The sequence below is a fragment of the Panthera tigris genome, chromosome B2 (genome assembly GCF_018350195.1).
Source record: "Panthera tigris isolate Pti1 chromosome B2, P.tigris_Pti1_mat1.1, whole genome shotgun sequence".
NCBI classification, from domain to species: domain Eukaryota; kingdom Metazoa; phylum Chordata; class Mammalia; order Carnivora; family Felidae; genus Panthera; species Panthera tigris.
The window spans coordinates 98965993-98989024 of NC_056664.1; the positions used below are offsets into that span (position 1 = coordinate 98965993).

The 23032-nt window shown below is 41.0% G+C and overlaps 1 protein-coding gene across 18 annotated transcripts in view; it reads right to left on the reverse strand.

Annotated features, from left to right (window-relative positions):
• Positions 1 to 1663: 1663 nt before the first annotated feature.
• The window catches only part of CDK19 (cyclin dependent kinase 19), a 189448-nt gene continuing 168079 nt past the window's right edge, over positions 1664 to 23032 (reverse strand). For all 18 annotated transcript variants that reach the window (XM_042986995.1, XM_042986985.1, XM_042986979.1 and 15 more), the window contains 5 exons: positions 19033 to 19105; positions 17918 to 18015; positions 16862 to 16940; positions 15632 to 15898; positions 1664 to 4802 (listed from right to left, as the gene is read on the reverse strand). In XM_042986995.1, the coding sequence (XP_042842929.1) occupies positions 4671 to 4802; positions 15632 to 15898; positions 16862 to 16940; positions 17918 to 18015; positions 19033 to 19105 (649 nt within the window). In that variant the 3' untranslated portion in view covers positions 1664 to 4670. The remainder of the gene's footprint in view (positions 4803 to 15631; positions 15899 to 16861; positions 16941 to 17917; positions 18016 to 19032; positions 19106 to 23032) is intronic.

Below are 23032 nucleotides of genomic sequence, written 5' to 3' on the forward strand. Positions count from 1 at the left end.
TTTGCTTCTGAGGTATCTGTAAGCATTGCATCTGTGGTTTGTGACATCATAAGCATCCTGAATAAAATAACATATTGCAACTCACCAGGAGACTGCATCTCTGCAGGACAATTGTAATCTGAAAAGCTTCTAGGTGCACAGATACAATTTTAACGCCACAACTTATTAACAGGAGTTTTTCTGTACTTAAAAAAAATCCACATAGAAACAAAGTCAATTAAATTTTATTACAACCAAGAATATAAAATAAATGCAATGTAATTTATTTTAGTTTTAACAGTCATTTCAAGAAGGATGTCAGGACAACTCAAAAGCGGGAAACACTCAGCTCCAAAGCGGTTGCCCTCCTGCACCCCACGGAACACGCCCCACCGGAGCGCAGCCGGCTCTGAGCGTGCACCTCGCAGCAGAATGTAAAGCATACACAGTCATCTCTATAATCGTAGAAAGAGGGGTGCGTGCAGAAATGGACTGAAAAGAGAGACAAAGACAGGTACACTTCACAAGTAGGAATTATGAGAATTACAAACTAGGCAGTTTAGAAAGGGTATATACTACATAACATATATAAAAAGTACTTTAAATTGTTGTTAAAAAGGACATCTTCAGTCCAGATTTTGTGTAATACTTTTAGTGTCTACACAGACAAATCTTTAAAAAAATTAAATAGTATTAATTTACTAAATATTTAGGAGATAACAGTGCATTAAGGATTTTTTTTTTTCATATAATACATACATATCACTCCTTTGCAGTGATAGCATAGAAGAGTAAGTATGGCCTTAGGTACAACACATTTTTAAAAAATCCTAAAACAATGAACTTTGTTTTATGACATCTGTGACTACTCTTGAAGATTACGGGGGCCTAAACTGCTATGTTTGATATAAAATATTACTTATATCTGAGTCCTTCAAGCCTCCTTTAGGCTACCTGCCATTTCACTGCCTTTCTCCATTCCCTAGAAAGATATCGCCACAGAGTTTAGGATTTGCAATTTTCATAGAATTCTTCCTTCATCGTATAGTTTCTGCTCCATGGTTTTATTCAAAGCAGATTAAGCTGCAAATCTTATCATCCAACATTTTTTTTCTTTTACCCTTAGCAGAAAAAACAGCATCGTTTTAGAGGCATACAACCAGCAGTTACTTCCCTGGGGATGAGGCAGGGAACATGTAGGCAAATATTGTCCCTTTCCATTCTTACATGTAAATTATGTTTATAAGAGCAAAAGAGTAGTGCAGAAGACCAAAGTTCTAAGTACTAAAATTTTAAAACCACACAGATATAAAAATATACATGTCCTTGGCTTTTGTATGTTACTGCAGGATCCACTTTCATCACAAGGATTGCTTCAGCTCATAGTTAACAGCCCTGCCGCCAGACTCCCTTACCCTTGAGCTCAGCTGTCCTGAAACTTCTAGAATCCCTTTATCCCAAACACACTTCTCACCAGAAAGCTAATTCGAAAACTGATTTGAATATGGAGGGCAGAAAACCTTCACTTTTATTCCTTCCTTCCTAATTTTTTTAAATGTTTATTCATTTTTGAGAGACAGAAAGACAGAGCGCCAGTGGGGAAGGGGCAGAGAGAGAGGGAGACAGAATCTGAAGCAGGCTCCAGGCTCTGAGCTGTCAGTCTGGAGTGTGGCGTGGGGCTCGAACTACTCACGGAACTGTGAGAAGTTGGGCGCTTAACCGACTAAGCCACCCAGGTGCCCCTCCTTTTTTCCTTTCAATAACCTTTCTTGGTTTGGGTGTTCTCATGGGCTGAGGGATGCCCCCCTCCCCCTGCATCCTCAGGGAACATGACAGTAATAAGTTTTCTGGAATGAGGTCACTTGGGGACCACAGAGGTAAATTTTAACGTCAAAAAGCATCACAGATCTCCCCCGAGGTCCCAGTTTAGGGTCCATACATATGTTAAAGGCTTTGTTCCCCTTTACAGGGAAAAGGAAATCATGAACCACGATTATTTCAAGGGTAATGGGCACCAGTGGGCATCGCCAACTCCAAGGCAAGAACAAGAAGAAAAGGGCCAGTATGAGCACAGTGACCAGAGGAACGGGGGATACCTGGCTGTATCTTGGAGAACACTGTGTATTAGGAAAAACTGATGAAATCCCCTCACGGTTTGCCTATCAGTTCTGACAATAAAATTAGCTATATGCAAGGAAAGCAGGGTAGTCCTGTGATTATACAAACACATATCACAAGAACTGTATATCAAAGTTGCTTATAAAGTATCAAGGGGCATGGTATTTTGGTCCATGCACATATTTTATTTGGGCTTTTCTCTTGTTAAATGTAAGGGCCCCCTTAGGGCAGCAACAGGGCTTCTGCTTTCATTTAATTTCCTATAGCCGCTTAAGGAGTACGTTCTGCCTATAAGGTCCACCCCATTGTTGTTGAAAGGCTGCTGTGAACATTTCAAACCTAAAGTAATGCCTGTTGTGCTATTTCATCGCTGGCTTTCTCAGAGGTGGACGAACACCTCTTGGTAACAGTTTACTACACAGCAGAATTTGGAATAATAACTCTATCCAAGTGAGTTTAGAAGTAAACAAAAGGACCTTCACACTCATAAGCCATTCCTATCATCCCCGGAGAACTTTCTGTCATGGAATGGATCGTAAGTTCCTTAAGGACAGGAAGTATGTCTTGCCCTTTGTGGCTTCCACCCAGCATGGCATTGGGCACATGGTGAGGGTGCAGTGAGCATCTGATGACCAATAACTCTGGACAGTGAGGCTTCAGGGCACAGGACAGAACTATATACAGGTAGCTACATTACGCAGAGGGCTATTAACTTCTCCTTAAAAAAAACAAACAAACAAAAAAATGGAAGGGGTGAATTATCAGAGAGACAACTAGAAATTCCTTCCAATGGAGTATGTCAACTGTTTCATCTTCAATGTTTGATGAGTGTCACTATACAGCTTTTATTATTAATAAGCATTATTATGCTGAGATCAGTAAGGTCCTTGCTGGCTACAGTATCACATCAATAGTGCAAAATGTATACTGGCTTCTGTCTAAAATCTTACTTTACTTGTATATGGACCCAGAGTATCATTACCAGGTAGATAAGTTCACAAATAATCGTTTAAAAAATGCATATAACTTGCATATACAACAATCAGCTATTTCTTCTAGCTCAAGAAAACGTTTAAAACAGGGCTGGTGCTGCTAGTAGCATTCAGAAGAACACAAATTTCTTGCCCCTTACATTACAATGGGAGCTCTAAGACTCTATATTTCCTGTGACTCTGGGGGGTGAGGCGGTCCTTTCACTGGCTAAAGAACTCAGCCTCTAATTCATAGATCATGGAAATGCAAATATGCACTTTATCTCGTATAGTCGTGTATACTATCTGCCCATAGTTTTTTAGGCACAATTATTAAGTTTTCTCCTAGGGGCGAAGAAAGCATTCAGTGCAATGAAAAGATTCTTGATAGAATTACGTTTCAGTAACAACAGCAAAATTATGCATACATAATACATACTTCAAACATGAATAAAACCTAAATTCTTAACATGCTTTAAAAATAGTCACTCTATGTCTAATGCAAATATGAATGGAGAACACTGCTCTTAATTTTAAAAGCAGATTAATTTGCAAATTAATTTTGCAGGCTTCTATTTGAGTACTCTTGATTATGTAAGGAAGTGACTCAAGCTGGCCCAGATGCGAAGAAACCAACAGTTCTTTAGAGAAGCCAACTTTATGTACAATACACACTCAAAGCTTTTCCTTCAAAGGTAAACGATACATCATCCTCTGATCAACATTACTCCTTAAAGAAACCCTAGTGCAGTTAATACTCTCTTCCACTTTCTGGTGTGGGGCACCAGAGGGCTGTATTTCATCGAAGCTCTTGAAACCCTTTTTCAAGGCAGACTTAGCTACATGAAGGTTAAATTAGAATTCTTACTGAATACTCTTCAGAATAAGGTGATTCTGGGAACTACGTTCCATATGGATGATTGATTATGTCAAAATTACCACACAATTCAGTTCTTCAGAGCATAAAGCATAGTAACTGCGAAGATCTAGGCTGTTTTTGGTTGTAGGTTCCCTCTGTCCCACTGTGTGTCTTTTCTTAGACCTTCCCTGAAACTAGATAAATAAAAACATAACAGCAAAGTACTTTGGGACAGTAACAGTTTCTGTTTAAGACTTCCATGAGCAAAACAGTCATATTCTGTGAAAACAACGTAGTGCTTTAAAAGGTGCATTTTTACCTGTGTTGCTAGATCAGTTCATGAAGTAGAAAACTATACACCACTGGAGTCTTGTTTCTAAAACATTAAAATCCTATTAAAAGAGCTTTGAAAAGATAAATCATAGTGATTGCTACAGCATGAGAAAGGTGCACCAGGAAATCCTTCCAAAAAATGCTGAAGGTTACAGAAGTTAAGTGCTGGGATTAGATCAGACGCTGTATCAAAGTCACAATGGAACACATGCAGGGAAAGGGTGTCGGGGAAACTTCACAAAAATTTTCTTTAAGTCAGTAAAGAAGAGACGTCCGTCCGTCCTGCAAAATGCTCAGTATGTAGTCTTCCGCCCAAGTGGGTGAGTTTTAAACGGCAGCATCGTCTGCATTTTTGGTTGCTTTCCATGCGGACATCATATTGCTGGGGTCTGTGCCCTGGGCCGCGGCGGTCAGTAGCGGTGGCCCTGGTGAGTCGGGTGGTACTGCGCGCTTTGCTGGGACGAGGAGGAGTAGCCGAGTGTGCTCTGGGACTGGGAGGATCCCTGAACGCTGCTTTGGTAATTCAGGCGAGAACTGGAGTGCTGGGGGAAGGAGAAGGAAAAGGGAATCACCGGCTCAGGACTTAATCACAATAGGATGGACACAGGAGCCATTTTCAGAGGCCCCTGGTTCCCATCCACGGCAGCTGACAGCTAACTTGAGCTCCTTAATATGTTTTGCTTCTTTGAAATGACAGGGTGCCCTCACTGTAACATGTTCTGGCAGGCATGAAGTTTGGCTGGATTTCTTTGGGACGTGAGCCGCACTGGCAAGAGAAAGGCAGAGGGGAAACCTGTGCTGACCCACTGTTCTTTATACAAACTCTGCCTATTCTCTGTAAAACTGAGATTTGCAAACGAGAATGATCAATTTGGCACACTGCATTAGTATTCATAGTGCATACTGATATGCTGTTAATTTTCTCATTATAAATAACAACGCTATGATCAAGAAGTCATTTCTAGAGAAGAGAATTTTCAGAGGTAGAGGCTGGAGTGGCAATCGCCAACACGACAAAGCAAGGCAGGCTGGGCAGGATGTGGCGGCAATAAGTGGGTTTTATAAATTTCAGGTAATATTTAGAATAAAAAAAAATGTTCGTACATGAAAATGCCCTTCACGGAAAGCAGAGACAAATGTATTTCAATTCAATGTCTTGTTATTACCTTAAATGGAACATTTACCTTCATGGTGCCAAGGGCAAATATGAAAAATTATGCAAAAGGAAGAATTCATCTATAGAATAAGAACATGGGGTCTAGTTAAAGGTAAGCATAGCTGGAGCCTGTGTCCTTAACTAAGCTCAGAACGCTGGTTCTTTCCATGAGCAAAGTGGAAAAGATCTTACTAATAAAATTATTACTTGGAGTAAAAAATGTAAATGACCTTGAGGCGGCACTATGGATTTAAAGAAGGACAAATCAGCATGGTCCCCCAACTCAGTGTGCAAAGGCTGCCAAACATGATGTGGGAAACAAAAGTAAAAGAAAAAAGTAAATTTCCCTACAACCTACAGCCCACTGACAAGTCCTTGAGACAGGCAGAGTGACCTTACTCTAGGAACTCAGCTGCCTGGATGTTAACACTTTGCTAAGGGCAAAAGGCAACCTTAGCTTAACATTATCCCAACCTCCAGGATCCTGTGAGCTACTTTAACATATAAAAATGCCTTTGGAAACTTCCTTTATCTCTACTCCCCAAGATATATGTTAGCCATCATCCTCCAAGCATATGGCCCCCTGATACACATCTGAAGGGTCTCCTGACTAAGGTTTTACTAGACACTAGTAAATAACCTTTTCCTAACAACAGTTAGCCTGCTCAAGGTCCTGAAAATCTTGCTTCCAAATTCCTTAGGGACTTATGCTATCCGTAACCCCCTCCCAACTTGAAAGTATACAGTCACCCATCACAACCCCAGTGCAGCTCTTTCTACCCACAGGTCCTGTCCCTGTGCTTTAATAAAACCACCTTTTTGAACTAAAGACTGCTCAAGAATTCTTTCTTGACCATTCACTCCAAACCCCAACATTTCCACATCATTTTGGTGCCCAATGTGGGGCCTGGGTTTTCGCATCTGGACCCCAAGCCTCAGTGCAAACTTGGCACCAAGTACTTGGGTAAGTACTTCCTCTTCTCTTCCTTTACTCTCATTTCAGGGGCTTTTCAGGGAGTATGGTCTTATTGGAAAACTTTCATGTTGATTGCTCAGGCTGCAATCCTCTGTGGCTACTACTCTATGGGAAGGAGAAAGCCTACATTTTGGATGAAAGTTAGTATCATGGCCAAAATGATAATGAGACTCAGAAACTTGATGTCCTCCCTTCATTCCTATCTGTCTTGGGCACGGGACAGCCACCTAAGTCACTAGCACGATCTTAAGACTTCTCATTGCCGATCTTGACTTGCTGATCTTAAGACTTCTCATTGGTCTAACCAGATCCCCTTGACATCCCTGGTCTAGCTGCTTCTGGCCACAAGACCTTCACTTGGAGCCAGCTGAGAGCAGTACCCAATTTAATTAAAACCCAACTGGGACTGTTTCCTAGGGAAGCCGGCTGTAAAGACTACATGTGTTGGAATGTCACTTAGACCATGATGGATTTCTTTTAAAAAAAAAAAACCCTTTTTAAAAAATGTTTATTTTTGAGAGAGAGAGACAGAGTGGGAGCAGGGGAGGGGCAGAGAGAGAGGGAGACACAGAATCCAAAGCAGGCTCCAGGCTCTGAGCTGTCAGCACAGAGCCTGACACGGGGCTCCAACTCGTGAACCCCGAGATCATGACCTGAGCTGAAGTCGGACGCTTAACCGACTGAGCCACCCAGGTGCCCTGTGATGGATTTCTATCTTTACTGTTTTCTGTCAATGTCTTCTACTAACTACTTAAACTACAAAATTGGGGAATTTCTCTTTGTGAAACTTTTCTAGTGTTTTCCATGGGTTAAAAACAGTGGGTTCTTCATGGCAAGACAAGGCACAGCCTGGCCTTCACAGAATGGCAAGGCAAGGCCCAGTCTTCATGCCCTTCACAGCACAGCAAGGCAAGATAGCATGGCAAGACAAGGCATGGCACAGCACCTCAGTCCATATGCTGGCACCCATTTCACAGTCTAGAATGTGATGGGGAAGCAGGGGGATGCTAGCATACCTCCTACAGGCCTTTACAGCAGGACAGTGATCATAGCTATTTTATTTGAGGAACTCTCCAGGTGGCTTTGACACCAGGAATCTCCGACATATCCTGCACATGGGATGCCACCCAGGAGTCAGGGTGGATTTTCTTGGTAATAGACCTTCTTCTCTCTTCAGTTCCCAAGGATTCTTCCCTTGGAATGAATACCTTTTAACCCACTGGGACTAGTTTGTATTGCAAAATTTAAGAAAGGAATGATCTCCTGTAACAAGGCATAGCTTCAGTATGATCTATCAGATCTCTTTTGCAGGAAAACAGGGTAAATGGATGGAGGTACCCTAGGTCCAGGCCATCATGGCTCTAATCAGCACCTGGCCTAAGGGCCTCTTTGCAGAGCTTGTTTGCTCATTTAACCAGGCCAGTAAATTCCCTGATATACTGGATGATAAGTATCTAAATAGGGTTCCTGCTAATAGAACCCAAATTGCTGAAGGAAACAAAGGCCATCCCTAAGGAAGGGGATGCTGACTCTCTCTCATTGTTCCTCCTCCTAATAGATGTGGGGGCTTCTTCCTCATTCATTTCCTGGGTTAATGGCTATAACTGGAGCCAACTGTGGTTAGTCTAGCTCAGGACAGGGATATTAAGGAGTATTCTCAAGCAGCTGCCTCAACTCCCTTTGTTTCAGGGAAATTCCCTGTCTTCTTCAGGGAAGTTCAGACTTGGACTGCATATTTCTACACTGGTGGAAAAAAAAACATGGTGTCTGCTCCTCTGTCCAAGCTGACCAGGTTTACAACCAGGAACCCTCTTTCTCTGTCGTCTGGTAGCACCTCACCTCTTCTGCCTCCCCCTGCTCCTGTTTCTGCACCACCTTGGGTGCGGCCTGTGTAACTGGTTCCTATACCATCCTGGTGACTCAGGCACCATTGGCCCCTCCTTTTATCTTTACTGTCAAGAAGCAAAGGGTACCCCCTTCATGGGGGGAGGGGAGGTGAACCACCCACTTCAGATTTCCCCACAGGTGCCCCAAGTAAAAACTGACTTTAAGTAGAACACAATTTGGTATTTAAACTAATTTAAGTTTGTTGTTTAATTAAAACGGACATGTCTTTAGAGTTATCAGTATTAAATACGAAACTTTTATTCTACCAAGGTTTACTAAGGTAAAATAAGCTCACGTTAGCTCTGTTGCAATTTGTTAGCAAAAAGATGACTTAGAATGATGGTTAATTTTGTCTGTCTCAAAGTTTTCATGGGTAATTGCTAAGACAGCTTTCAAAGTCTTTGGCAACCTAAAACGTTAAAGTTTTGCTTGGATGATAAATGGGATTGAATTCATTGGACATCTAGGTCTTTCCCAAATAGGATAAAGTGCTAAAGCACTGGTTACTGAACATAGGTTTGCACTTTTGACTTCTTATTGTAGAGGAACTAAGGATATTTGGGTATGTTGGAAAACATGCTGTGTATTTAAAAGTATCCATAAGTTTGCCATCTAAAGAATTCTGGTGTAACCGTCTACAATTGGTTACTACTTAGTTTTCATTGGAGACTAAGGTTTCTAAGAGTTAAAATTTTGCTAAATGTAATTAAGACTGATGGAAATAAGGGAAGCAACGCTGTATGTGTAAGAAAGATATAAGGAATGGAAATACATTTTTGTTGAAGGTAAAAGAAGGTAATTTTGTCCTAAATGAGACTGGTTGTTTGGAAAGAAATGGCTTGGGATAAAATGTGAATGCAAAGGAAAGTTGCAGAAGGTTTGTGAAGGGAAATCTTTGGAAAGAAATTTTATGTATGGTCAGGACTAAAGCTGAAATGAATGGATTTTTAAAAGTACACTGGTATAAGATTGAAAGTCTGCTTTCTCTCTGTTAAAAAGACAAAGTTTTCTTGGAAGTTGGTCTGCTCTTGATAAGAAAGTGTAAATAAAGTTGTTTTTCCTTTGCCCAGAAAAAACAGTTTCTATGTTTTGTCTTTATCAGGTCTTTGATGAGCTGTAATCCTATTTAGACATGTTCGTTAAAACTTTCTAGGTTTTAACAAACTTCCCCAAGATTTAAATCCTAAACGAAGTATCTGGCTAATTAAGTCTCTGACTAATTAGGCTTATTTGGTATGTTACTGTTCTGATATAAGGTCATCACTCAATATTCTAATTACTGAAGTGTTATGTATCACAGAAATAACTGGATTCCTTGTCAATTGCATCATAATGAGCTCTCCTATCCGATTGTTAACAGTGTCCATATCTGGTTTTTTTTTTTTTGTCATTTATAGTTATTGTTCTGATGCTCTTGCAAAATGAGTTTTACCTTCAAGGAGATTCATAAAAAGATTATTTTTTGATGAATACAGGTATTTGATATCTTTAAGATCAAAACTGAAATGGGTACGAATTTCTAGTACTAAAAAGCTGCATTCAAAGTGAACAAGAATTAATAACATGGCACTAAATGAACCAAAGATGATTATAGTATTGTGACTCTTGTTTGAAACATTGCTGGTTCTCTAATGTTTGCTCTTCCAGGTTAAGAAAACCTTCTCTTAAAATATCTATGACTTATAGAAATGGGAGAAACTATTCATTTGTGACCAAAGTGAAGCATTTAACTTTTCTCTCTACCTGAACCCTCTGAAATTCAAAAGGCCTCAGTAAGTATTCCTTCTTCCATGGCAATCATAGTTATTTATGTAAGTTTAATAAGAATCTGTTCTCCTTGCAATAGGACACCAATGGAAACATTGGTTATTTTACCAAGGCCTTGACTGGAATGTCATATTTGAGAGAGGCATGCATAGAGTCAGATATGACCAGACAGCTCTAAGGAATGGAGCCAACAGAGTCCATTAGAAACGCTGGCCCTATACCTTGCTTACAGAGTTCTCAGCGGCTTTACCAGGTGAGTAAAGAAAAAGTCACTTTCTGGCAGGTGCAGGAACCTCAGGATGCTTTGGGGACTTTAGGAAGAGGGATTCACCCAATTCTACAGGTATTGTAGGCATGTCTAATGGCAAATATTTGGCTCAGCTTCTGGCCTAGAGGGACTACTAAAAGTTCAATCAAGATTCCTTATAAAAGTTTCCAGCAAAACAAGATTTTAAAAGATCTATATCACTATTCTTGCTGACCTTATGTAAAGAATCAGGCCAAGTTGGTTAAAATTGGAACTGTTTTACGACCAAATTAGTCTTAATTTGGCTATCTCTGGAAATAAGGGTGATTTTACAGAGAAAAATTATGTGGATGTTAAATTCTAGTTCTGATTGTCTTTGCAAATGTTTGTTGTTTGTCTAAGCTAGACAACTTGAGGTAAACTTCAGAGAAATTGCCACAACCGTTCATGTATAGACAATCTTTGTGCTTATTATTCTGTGGGGATAATAACAGGACCCCATGTGTATATGATTATTTAAACAGCTGGAAAAACAGGATGAATTCCCTAACAATTGTATAACTTAACTATTACCTTGACCAATTCTGTGTGGAGGGGATGACAAAATCACTCCTTAAAAGCCTGAGTGTACCCCACTCCGTGGAGTTAACTATGGACTTGTGGAAATAATGGATGGCCCCACTTTCCCTATGACTGAATTATATGATGCACTTGGGAATGCCCTTATTCCCTGAGACAAGTCTTCCATTTGCCAGCGATTCCTTGTAATTAGGATGTTATTTAAGGCTAGACATCAAACAAAGAGGGCTTCTTGATGGTTTTATCCCTTAACCATATTTGTTCCAGGAACTACCTCTATTGATGTAAAATTGCAAAATTCTTCTTTCTACTAGCCCTCCTGGCAGAAGAAGCCTCAAAATTTACTATATAGGCCAGTCCTTGACAGTAATGATCCCATATCAGGTACAGAGTGTTTTAGAGACCAAAGGCCACCAATGGATGATGGGAGGCCAACTTATTGAATAACAGGCTACACTTAAGGTACGCCTGAAATGTTTAAAACCTGTCAAATTTTAAACCCAGCTACTCTTATGCCTGGGCCTGACCATCATACTTCCATGTTAAAACATGACTGCTCAGAGATTATTGATCTTGTTTATTCTAGCTGATCAGACTTCAGAGAGTCCCCCATTGAAAATGCAGAAGACAGTTACCTTACTGGTGGCAATAGGTTCATAGAAAAGGGGATAAGAAAAGTTAGGTACACTATAGTCATCTAACTCAGACTGTTGAGGCCAAAGCCCTCCAAGCAAATACATCTTCCCCAAAATGCAGAGTTAATAGCACTCACTCATGCTTTACGATTGGCCAAAGGCCTAAAAATTAACATTTATATTGACTCCAAATATGCTGTTCTGGTGCTACAAGCACATGAAGCAATTTGGAAGGGAAGGGGGTTATTATGAAGCCACACTTCCCCAATCAAATATGGGCCCCAAATTATTACTCTCCAGAGGTAGCTGTCATTCACCTCAAAGGACATCAAAAGGATATGACCTTAGCATCTAAAGGGAACAATTTAGCAGACCATGCAGTCAAGCAGGCAGCACAAAATAAATAAATATTAAGTCTTATACAAGTCTTAACTCCAATAAAATCCATAATTCCAGTTTATTGAGACCAAGGAATCCACATAGCCCAGGAATGAGGATATTCGAAAAATGCACAGGACTGGTTTATTAATAATGAGGCAAAAACCTTTATATCCAAAAATAACCAATGGAAGGTAATACAGGGTTTACACCAGGCTACTCATTTGGGTAATAAGGCCACCAAAATGACAAAAACTTTGTGAAGAGAAGTTGTCCTTAGATTTGGACTCCTTTAGTTCCTACAAAGTGACAACAGATCGTCTTTTATTGCCCAAATAACTCAGCAAATAGCTTAGACCTTAAAAATTAATTACTATTTACATTCGGCCTGACATCTACAATCCTGTGGGAAGGTGACCCTCTAAAACCGAGAAGTCCTTGCTATCCTGACTGCAGTTCAAGGATGCCCAGGATTAGATGGCTGGCTCTTAAGGAGACCCAATGGCTATGTGGCTCTAACTTGTGTCCATGGCTTCCCCCAGGCTGGACAGACTGCTGTACTTTGGGTTTTGCTCGGATGCACTGGTGCATTATTAAAACCATTACCAACTCAGCTGACCTTCCAAATTTAAAACAACAGTGGACACATTCTGTGTTTCATTGGGATGACCACCCAGCATCCATCTTTATTCCCTCTTTAGGACTGGAGGATGTCGTTTGGCACATGGAAGCTCTTAATTTAGGGTCACAGCCCTCAATAGCACTCACAATAGCATTTCTCTATTAAATACTGAAGTAACACAGATGCGTAAAGCAGTTTTACAAAACAGAATGGCATTAGATGTTTTAACTGCTGCACAAGGTAGAACTTGTGCTATCATAAAAACAGAATGCTGTGTATACATTCCAGATTACCACAAAATATTTCTGCATTTCTAACTGACATGAATACTCAACTGGTGCTTTAGAAGATTCCTCTCTTTCTTTTTAAAAAAAGTTTTTTTTCAATGTTTATTTATTTTTGAGAGATAGAGAGAGACAGAGCACAAGCAGGGGAGGGACAGAGAGAGAGGCAGACACAGAATCTGAAGCAGGCTCCAGGCTCTACACTGTCAGCACAGAGCCGGACGCAGGCTTGAACTCACCAACCATGCGATCATGACCTGAGGTGAAATCAGATGCTTAACCGACTGAGCCACTTAGGTGCCCTGATTCCTCTCTTTCCTTTAATGATTGGTTAAACTCGTGGACTAGAAGAGAATTTTTGTCAACTACCAAAGGACTCTTATTTGGGCTTCTTTTTGTGTGTGTGTTTCTAAACATGATTTACTGTTTTTTTCCCATGTTTTTTCCCTTTCCACGTGGTGTCGAGACTCCTTCAGTGGTATAACTTCAAGTTGAAAGATGATCCTTTCCGCTTGGGAAGATCCATACATGCAGTCTCCCTTGGGCCTTTCGTAACTTCTGTATATATAAGTCCCCAACTGACCTATGTTGACCCCTAGGCAGAGACATCTCTATGCCCCTATTCATCAGGAAGAAGTTAGAAGACAAGACTTTCACCCTCAGCAACCATGAAGATTTAAGGGTCAGAATTGTTCAGGGGGGAATAATTTGGGAAACAAAGGCAAAAAAAAAAAAAATTAATTTCCTTACAACCTACATATAACCCATTGACAAGTCCTTGAGACTGGCAAAGTGACCTTCCTCTAGGAACTCAGCTGCCGGATGTTAATACTTTGCTAAGGGTAAAAGGCATTCTTGGCTTAACATTCTCCCAACCTCCAGGATCCTGTGAGCTACTTTAACATATAAAAATTCCTTTGGAAACTTCTTTTATCTCTACTCCCCAAGATATATGTTAGCCATCATCCTCCAAGCATATGGCCCCTGATACACATCTGAAGGGTCTCATGACCACGGTTTTACTAGACAATAATAAATGACCTTTTCCTAACAATAGTTAGCCCCCTCAAGATCCTGGAGACCTTGCTTCCAAAATTCCTGAGAGGACCGTGGTCTTCGAATTTACTCTGTCAGATTTTGATTTTCAACAAGTGGAACCAATGAAAGTGCCATTATGTACTTCTCTGCTTGCAGGGACTCTTCCAAGAGAAGGTTTCAGGGAAGTGGTTGTGTGAAAACACATGAGTTTGTAGAGATGTATTCAAAATGTAAAGCCAGTTTAGGCAGCTCTTTATTATGTCTTTCTTGTTAATGTTTCTCTGGATTCCAGTTCCTTATCAGTGAGTTTATGGCTCCCTTGCCAGTGGTTTTGTTTTCTATTATCTCCATCTCCCCCTTCCACTAGTACCCCGAGGTTCTAAGTCTTTTTTTTTTATGTTTAAGCCCTGCCCCCCCCCCAACTTCTTAGATCTTAGCTGGTTACTATCCTTGAAATTTTGGGTTTCTTTGTGTGTGTGTGCAAGATTCCCTATGCTTATCACAGGTATTTTTACCTCTCTCCCCAAATACTAATCCTTACACTTTTTTCCCTTTAATTTCCCAAATTAGCAGTACAATGTATAGAGGCCGCTTTTAGACATCAGCCTTGAGCAATGGAAACTCATCAAGGCAAGAGGGCCCACAGCAACCCCCTGGATGAATATAGACAGGCCCATCAGACGACCCACCTCAAAATATCCATAGGCCACAAGTGACCAATGGGCTATGTACAACCAGGCACGTTACCAAAAAAAAGGGAGAATTCCTTACACCCCCATCCATACCTCCTCATCTTCCCCTTTTTAAAACAGCCCCCCAGGGGCACCTGAGTGGCTCAGTCGGTTAAGCTGTCCCACTCTTGATTTCGGCTCAAGTCATGATCTCACAGTCCTAAGACTGAGCCCCATGATGGCCCCCTTCCTAGGCATGGAAATTTGCTCGTGATGCTCTCTCACTCTCGCGCACCTCCCCCCCCAATGTTCCTCTCCACCCCTCCCCCCTAGCTGGTAGTCCTCTTTCTCAAAAACAAAGCAAAACAAAACAGCCCCCACCCAGTGCCTCCAGGCTGTCCTGCCTACTGCTCTGTACTCAATACCCACTGCCTGGGGCAGACAGTCTCTCCCCTGTGGTCCAGGCTGCTGCTCCCTGGAGGTGTATCCAATAAACCTCTACCTCCTTTGTTCTTTCACCACACCAGTTTCCATCACAAGGAGGTCCCACATCTGGCGGCCCCCATCTCATCAAGAGAGATACCACATTTAGACAGCTGTAGTTTTTTTTTTTTTTATCTTAATAATAAAAAGTATTTTCTACTCTCAAAAATGCTTCTAGTGAGATTTAACACTGATTTCTGAGAAGTCGCAATCTTAATCCCTTTCTGTGTTTACGCTACTTCCTATTTCCTCTCAGTGGCAGCAAATCTTTCTCTTCCTGTTGTCGAAAATAAATCTTTCTCTTACTGTTGTCTCTCTTCCAATTGCTTGTCTAGTTCTTTTTTTCTGACCCAAACCTGACTGACAGCTGGAAGGGGAAAATGAGAAATTTTCTTTGAGGAGGAAGAGGCCTGTCTCACCCTCTCTCCTCAGGATGTCAGGAGAAGCAAGTCAAGAAATGAAATGTTCTCCAGTTACATGAAATACGACCCAAACCCTCATTTTCATAGCACGTCCTAGAAACAGGATTGTACCATTTGCACAGTGAAACTCTGGAGTTAAGTACTACTTAATTCTAAGAGGGTCTATTACAAAATCCACTTCCCATTTCTTGTTTGAGCGTGAACAAGAACAAATTCAGCGCAGTACCTGATAATCTGCCGGCATAACGGGCCCGCCGGAGTTGGCGCCCGAGGGCGCGAGGCGGGGCTTCTTGTTCGGAGGCACCTGATTGAGGCCCGAGTCCTGACTGTGCTGCAGCCCGGCTCCCGCACCCCCGGCGCCCGCCCCGGCCCCGCCCGCGGTCCCGTTGGTCTGGGTGCTGTTCTGCTGCGGCGGGGGCGCCTGCGGGGGCGCTGCTGCCTGCTGCGGGGGAGCTGCGGGCTGCTGATGTTGGTTCTGCTGCTGCTGCTGGTTCTTGTAAGAAAAAGAAAAAAGGCAAACTTGGTATGGTACTAAATCAACAGGACACTGCTGTCATTTACTTGATGGGCACCCGCGACGGCCCGCCAACCTGGGGACGGCCCGCCAACCTGAGGAGCGACCTACGGGGGACACCAAAGTGACTGCCAAGACCAGAAAAGGAAGCAGACCGTGGGGGGGGGAGGGTGCGGGGGGTGGGGGGAGGCGGGAATACAGCATCCCCAAAGGTCAGAGCACTGAGTCCTGAACGGGATTCATTCTGTAAAGTTCATTTACATTGCACAGTGGTCCTCCACATCAGCCACTGGAGAGCACATAGGGCACACAGGAGAGTTCTGCATTCATTAAAACAGCTGTGGGTGCCTGGGTGGCTTAGTGTTAGGCCTCCCACTCTTGGTTTTGGCTCAGATCATGATCTCAGGGTTCGTGAGATCAAACCCTGCCTCCGGCTCTGCGCAGTCAGCGTAAGTAAGCGGAGCCAGTTTGGGATTTCTCTGTCTCCCTCTCTCTGCCCCTCCCCTGCTTACTTGGGCGCTCTCCCCCAAAATAAATGAATAAACCTTAACAAATAAATAAATAAAACTGCTGTTAATAGTCTTCTCGATCATGATTTTGGAAGAGTGGAGGGATATGGGGAGGGCCTGATCTAGCCAATTAGGAGCAAAGAACAGAATGGTGCTTTGAAGGAAGCCTGAATCAAGCCATGGTGATGACACTGAACAAACAAAACACAACCATTAAGGATCGGGGAATAAAATAGGCTATAAAACAAATCAGAAGCTCATTCATCTGTAAACTCATGATATTTCAAATTGCAAAGTACATCTACAATAAAGTAACCACATAATTAAAATAGAAGGCAGCCAAATACATAGGAATCATTAAATTGTACTTCCCTAAATTCTCTTTTTGCCTCCCTTACTCCCTGGAAATAGAAGTGTACCGCGTAGCTTATACCTTGTCACCTTTCTCTTCAGGTTCATCTTCATTAAGGAATTCTCGTTTGGGGTATGGAATCTGGCAGCCAGCAAACACACTAAAAAATCATTTTTTAAAAAAAAGAATACATATCAGGACCTAAAATCCACAGTATCATTGACCTTGTTAATTTAAAAATTCCACTTTTCCTTAACATATTGCCTACTCATCATCAATAGCTACTGTTTGCTGAATGTCTCCCAAGACAACTTAATTTAAGCAAATAAAAAAAGAATTTTGGGGGGTATCTGGGTGGCACAGTCGGTTGAATGTCAGACTCTTGATTTCAGCTCGGGTCCTGATCCCAGTGTCACGGGATAGAGCCCTGAGTCTGGCTCCACACTGACCATGGAGCCTGCTTAACATTCTTCCTCTCTCTCTCTCTCTCTCTCCCTCTCTCTGCCTCTGCCCCTCTCCCTTACTTGTGCGCTCTCTCTCTAAAACTTAAAAACAAAACAAAACAAGAATTTGTTGTCTAAGTCTTATACTAATTACCGCTTTCAATAATAAATCTTAATTGCCATTAGTTGACGTATATGATGTAGAGGTTTCTCCACACAAACTCAATTACTACTAAACAATAACTGAATTTGTAATTGCCTCAACAATGAAAATACTTTTTTTTTCTTCAAGAAAAGCCACATCTCTAATAAATACAAGCATATGGGTATAACAAGGATGGGAAATGCAGGGGTTTTGGTAGCACAGTGGATGCACAGACTTTTAAATTTCGCAGTTCCCTACTGAGTTGGTTTAAACTCATCTGCCTGACTATAAACATCCCACCTGTTCTCAGTTGTAGTTTTCCCTGTAACACTGAATGATGGTCATTCCTAAAACACCTGTTTTCATTCACACCTCTCTAGAGCGCTGCCTGTTTCAGAATATAGTCCCTTTCTCTCCAGAAGTTCTTCTCCAAGGTAGGATTAATGGAAAACTTCAGTAACCCTATAGGAACAAGTGCTTCTCTTACTTTAGTCACCGTCTGACATCCTCAACCTGGAGCAAAGGACACGGAAAATGTAGCATACATACTCTAACGTTGGCAAGGGGTCCTCCTGAAAATAGGGATCCTGTAGAGCTTGCTCCGAGGTAATTCTCTTGGTTGGATCCATAGTAAGGAGTTTCTGAAGCTAAAGTAACACATAAGAAATCGATAGCACATGGAAAGGTTGTTTATAAATCAGTGTTTTGGCTTTTGTATTAATGTCTAGCAGGATTAATATCAAATGCCATTTCGTACAGCTCACCACAGATTAGTATGGAGCAACTGGCACACTACATACATTTATGTAAAATTGGTAGAAATCATTAGCGTTAAAGCCCTTTTGCTATGTCTTTTTTTTTTTTCTGCTGATAAATCAGAAAAATTGGAAAAAAATAAGTCTGGAAGTCAAGAGTGACATCTCAAAAGAAAACTATTTGATGTTGCCTTAGCATCCACCAATTTCTTTTCTTTCTAAAAAGGAGGAGGGGTGCCCGGGTGGCTCAGTCGGTTAAGCATCTGACTCTTGATCTCCACTCAGGGCTTGAACTCATGACCTCATGAACACCACGCTGGGTGTGGAGCCTACTTAAAAAAATGTGGGAGGTGCCTTGGGGGGCTCAGTTTGTTGAGTGACCAATTCTTGATTTCGGCTCAGGTCATGATCTTGAAGTTCATGGGTTCAAGCCCCACACAGGGCTCTGCACTGACTGCTAAGACCCTGCTTGGGGTTGTCTGTCTCCCTGTCTCTCTGCACCCCCCCCCCCCCATAAATAAATAAACTTAAAAAGAAAAATCACCAGTTTGGGGCACCTAGGTGGCTCAGTCAGTTAAGTAAGCTTCCAGAGTCTTGATTTCAACTCAGGTCCTGATCTCATGGTTGTGGGATCAAGCTCTGTATGGGGCTCCCTGCTGTGTATGGAGCCTGCTTAAGATTCTTAAGATTCTCTGCCCCTTCTGGGCTCACGCATATGCATGTGTGTGTGTGCATGCATGCATATACTCAAGAAAGGAAGAAAGAAAGAAAGAAAGAAAGGAAGAAAGAAAGAAAGAAAGAAAGGAAGGAAGGAAGGAAGGAGGAGGATAGCTAGGACAATTCCATGAATGAGACAAGATGGGTCTGTGCTATGGACCCAACTTCCCCATCTGGCAGAGAGGCACCTACCAAGAGGAACACTTTGCTGTCAGGCTTGACCTTGTGTTTCTCCATGTACTTTATGAGGCTACTGTTGGCATACCTGCAAGAACATAATAATCACACATCACTGGAAACACTCACACTTTTTTTTCAAATAATATTTATTATTGAAGTACAGTTTACACAATAAAGCTCCCAGATTGGTTTTCCTATAAGGTACGTGTTTAGGCCATTGTCTTTTCAATGATTAGTGAAAGAATACGTAACCAAATATTGGTAAATGTGTGCAGTGGGAATTGTTAAACACGGTATGTAAGAGTTTCTATTGTTACAATCTCTTTGGAAAATAATTACACATTAACCACTAGAGCTGAAAATGTGAACAACCTATAACCTAGCAATTCCCTTCCTAGGTACATACTCTAAGAGATTCCTTTGTGCATGTGTATCACAGGATGTGTGAACAAGAATGTTCTTAGCATTCCTGTAATAGAAAAAACTGTAAACAACACAAACGTCTACCAATTAAAGAATGGGTATATTGTTACATATTCACAGAATGGAATATTGAACAATAGTTAAAATGAATACAAAGATTGAGTGGGAAATAAAAGAAAGCAAACTACAAAAGAAAATACAAACTGTAATATAATTTATATGAAGATAAAAGATATATTAAACTGAGCAATAATTTATTTGGAATACATAACACCTGTAGCAAAACTATAATGAAAAATGTGGAATGACAAATACAAATTCAGAATATATGCTCTTTCCTATATATGAAATATTTCACACTTAAAAAGGTCAAAAAATAAGTAACATATATGTTCATGGTAGAAAATTTAGAGAATATAGAAAAGTATAAAGAAAAAAACTGAAATCACTCGTAATCAAGCCACTCAATGATTAAAACAAACAAAAAAACACTGCCAAGATTTTGCTAATTTTCCTTTGACATTCTTGCTATGCTTTTATATACATGACACAGACACAGAGGGATTTCTGTTTTGTTTTGTTTTTATAAAATTGGGATCACACTATACAAATTGTCCTCTTTTCACTTAATATTGTTTCATAAACACTTTTCCTTGTTCAGTGCTCTCTAAACTACTCATTTGCAGTGGTTATATATGTATATTCCTAGTGTTACTGATGTTGTTTGTTTCACAATAGTTAAATACAGGTCTTTGTAGGTTAATCGGGTCCACATGGTAGGGAAACAATACTGCACATAGGTGGGAAACAGAGATCCCTTTCAGACCCTGACTCAGTCATTTACCAGTTGTGTGACCTTGGGCAGTTAGTTAACCCTTATGAAAGCCTTAGCTTCCTCATCTGAAAACTAAAGATTACAATTATATACCTCTCTTATAGAGTGTTGTGGGGACCATATGAGAAAATGCAGGTAAGGGCTTAGCACCACACCTGACACATAATAAACACTTGGTTAGCTACCTGTGGCTGCTCTGATTGCTTCCACAGGATAAATTCTTGGGTTTATTAGGTCAAAGAGTATGTGCATTTCAAAGCCAGTTTTATGTGCTCTAAAACCTTGCTACATGAACCTGGCCCTCAGATCAGCAGCATGGGCCCCAAGAGCCCACATTAGAAATATAGATTCTCAGGCCCTATCCCAAATTCAGAATCAGAATCTGCGTTTTTAACAAGGTCTCCAGGTGATCTGTAGGTACATTAAAGTTTGAGAAACATTTTTCTCACCAGTGGCATACAAGGAAGAGGGCCCATTTTATCATACCCTTGCCAGCCCTAGGTATGTTCATTTTTAAAATCTTTGCCATGTGAGCCTGGGTGGCTCAGTCAGTTAGTGTCTGACTTGGGCTCAGGTCATGATCTCACGGTTCGTGGGTTCGAGCCCCGCGTCAGGCTCTGTGCTGACAGCTCAGAGCCTGGGGCCTGCTTCAGATTCTGTGTCTCCCTCTCTCTCTGCCCCCTCCCCACTTGAACTCTCTCTCTCTCTCTCAAAAATAAATAAAAATTAAAAGAATAAAAATAATAAAACAAAATCTTTGCCATGTATATATAAAATTTTTTCGGGGCTCCTGGCTGGCTCAGTCAGCAGAGCACGCAACTCTTAATCTCAGAGTTATAAGTTTGAGTCCCATATTGGGTATAGAGATTGCTTAAAAATAAAATCTTAAAAAAAATTAAAAAAAAATTTTTTCCTCCAATACTAGGAACATTTTTATTAGCAAGGTAACCACTAAATTTATTAATGGGAAGAGATTTTAAAGTTTATGCAGAAATGTAGTTTGTCTACATACATGTCTTTGGTCTTTGTGTCGAATCATTGATTTCTCTGGGTTAACTCCAGATTCTAAGTTATTTGTTTCTATCATAAGATCAGACTGTGCTTATTGTAACATTCAATTTAAAGTCAACTTGTAGATTTCCTTTTAATCCTATTTTCACGTTGCCTTCTACGTATACTTAGGCTGACACTTTAGAAAGATTACAGAAACTTCTATCACTATTCTTCCTGATTCACTTTAAGAGTAATTTTTTTCGTTCTTTTCATCTGATATAATGAAAACAAGTTATTTTTCCTTTATTTGAGATAATTTTTTCTGGAAAAAAAATTTTTTTTAATGTTTATTTATTTTTGAGAGACAGAGAACGAGCAGGGGAGGAACAGAGGGAGAGGGAGACACAGAATCCGAAGCAGGCTCCAGGCTCTGGGCTGGACTCAGAGCTGGACTCAGACACAAAGCCTGACGCGGGGCTCAAACCCACGGACCGTGAGATCATGACCTAAGCCGAAGTCAGTTGCTCAACCGACTGAGCCATCCAGGTGCCCCTGGAATTTTTAAATAATATTTTACTTCAGTGGCTTGTATGTACTACTACATTAGATTTAGCTAATTAAAAAAATTTTTTTAATGTTTTATTTATTTTTGAGAGAGAGAGAGAGACAGAGACAGAGTATGAGTCGGGGAGGGGCAGAGAGACAGAATCCAGGAAGCAAGAGCCTGACATGGGGCTCGAACCCATGAACCACGAGATCATGACCTGAGGCAAAGTCAGACACTTAAACAACTGAGCCACCCAGGCGCCCCTAGATCTAGCTAATTTTTAATAAACTCCTTTCATCTTATATATTAGTAGCTGCTTTCATGGGGGTACAATTGTTTGCTTAAGACATATGGGCTCTTATTGCTGAGCTTTTCCTATGACTTTTCTGAGTTTCATTTATCTTTTAAAGCTCTCCTTTTATTTCTAGTTACTGTAAACACTGTAATTTTATGTGAAAATTTTCCTTTGGTCTTTAAACAATAAGTGTTCACTGCCGACATTAATATTCTCCATCTTTTATATTATTAGCATGTCTTCAATTACTTGAACCACTTTCATATAATGTCCATTTGACAGTAACTACTGAGCATGTACTATGTACCAGGCCCTGGGTATACATATAGTGATGGATAAGAAAGATATAACCCATACTATCTAGAGGGAAGGCAGATAAGTATTCAAAAGCTAACTGTAGGGGCACCTGGGTGGCTCAGTCAGTTGAGTGTCCCACTCTTGATTTCAGCTCAGGTCATGGAATCAAGCCCCACATTGGGTTCTGTGCTGAGTATAGAGTCTGCTTGGGATATTCTCTCTCTCTCTCTCTCTCTCTCTCTCTGTCTGTCTCTCAAAATTTTTTTTAAAAAAAAGGTAACTGTAGTGCAAAGTCATCAGTGCTGAGAGAAACAGCCCAGGATGCAAGAGAGGAGTATGTGACTCAGACCTAGAAGGTCAAGGGAGGCCTCAGCAGGCAAGTGATGCCCAAGGCAAGACCTAAAGGACAAGTAGAAAGGAAAAATAGGAGTTAATCTGAAGAAATGAGTGGGAGTAAAGTACATCCTAGACTGAAGAAACAGCATGTGTAAAAACCCAGAGGTCAAAAAAAAGCTCTGGGTTTTCAAGCTTCTTAAAGAAATTCATGCTGTCTAGGCTGTAGAATACAAAGTGGACAGTTGTGTAGGAGATGAATTTGGTGATGTAGAAGCCAGAGCTCTGT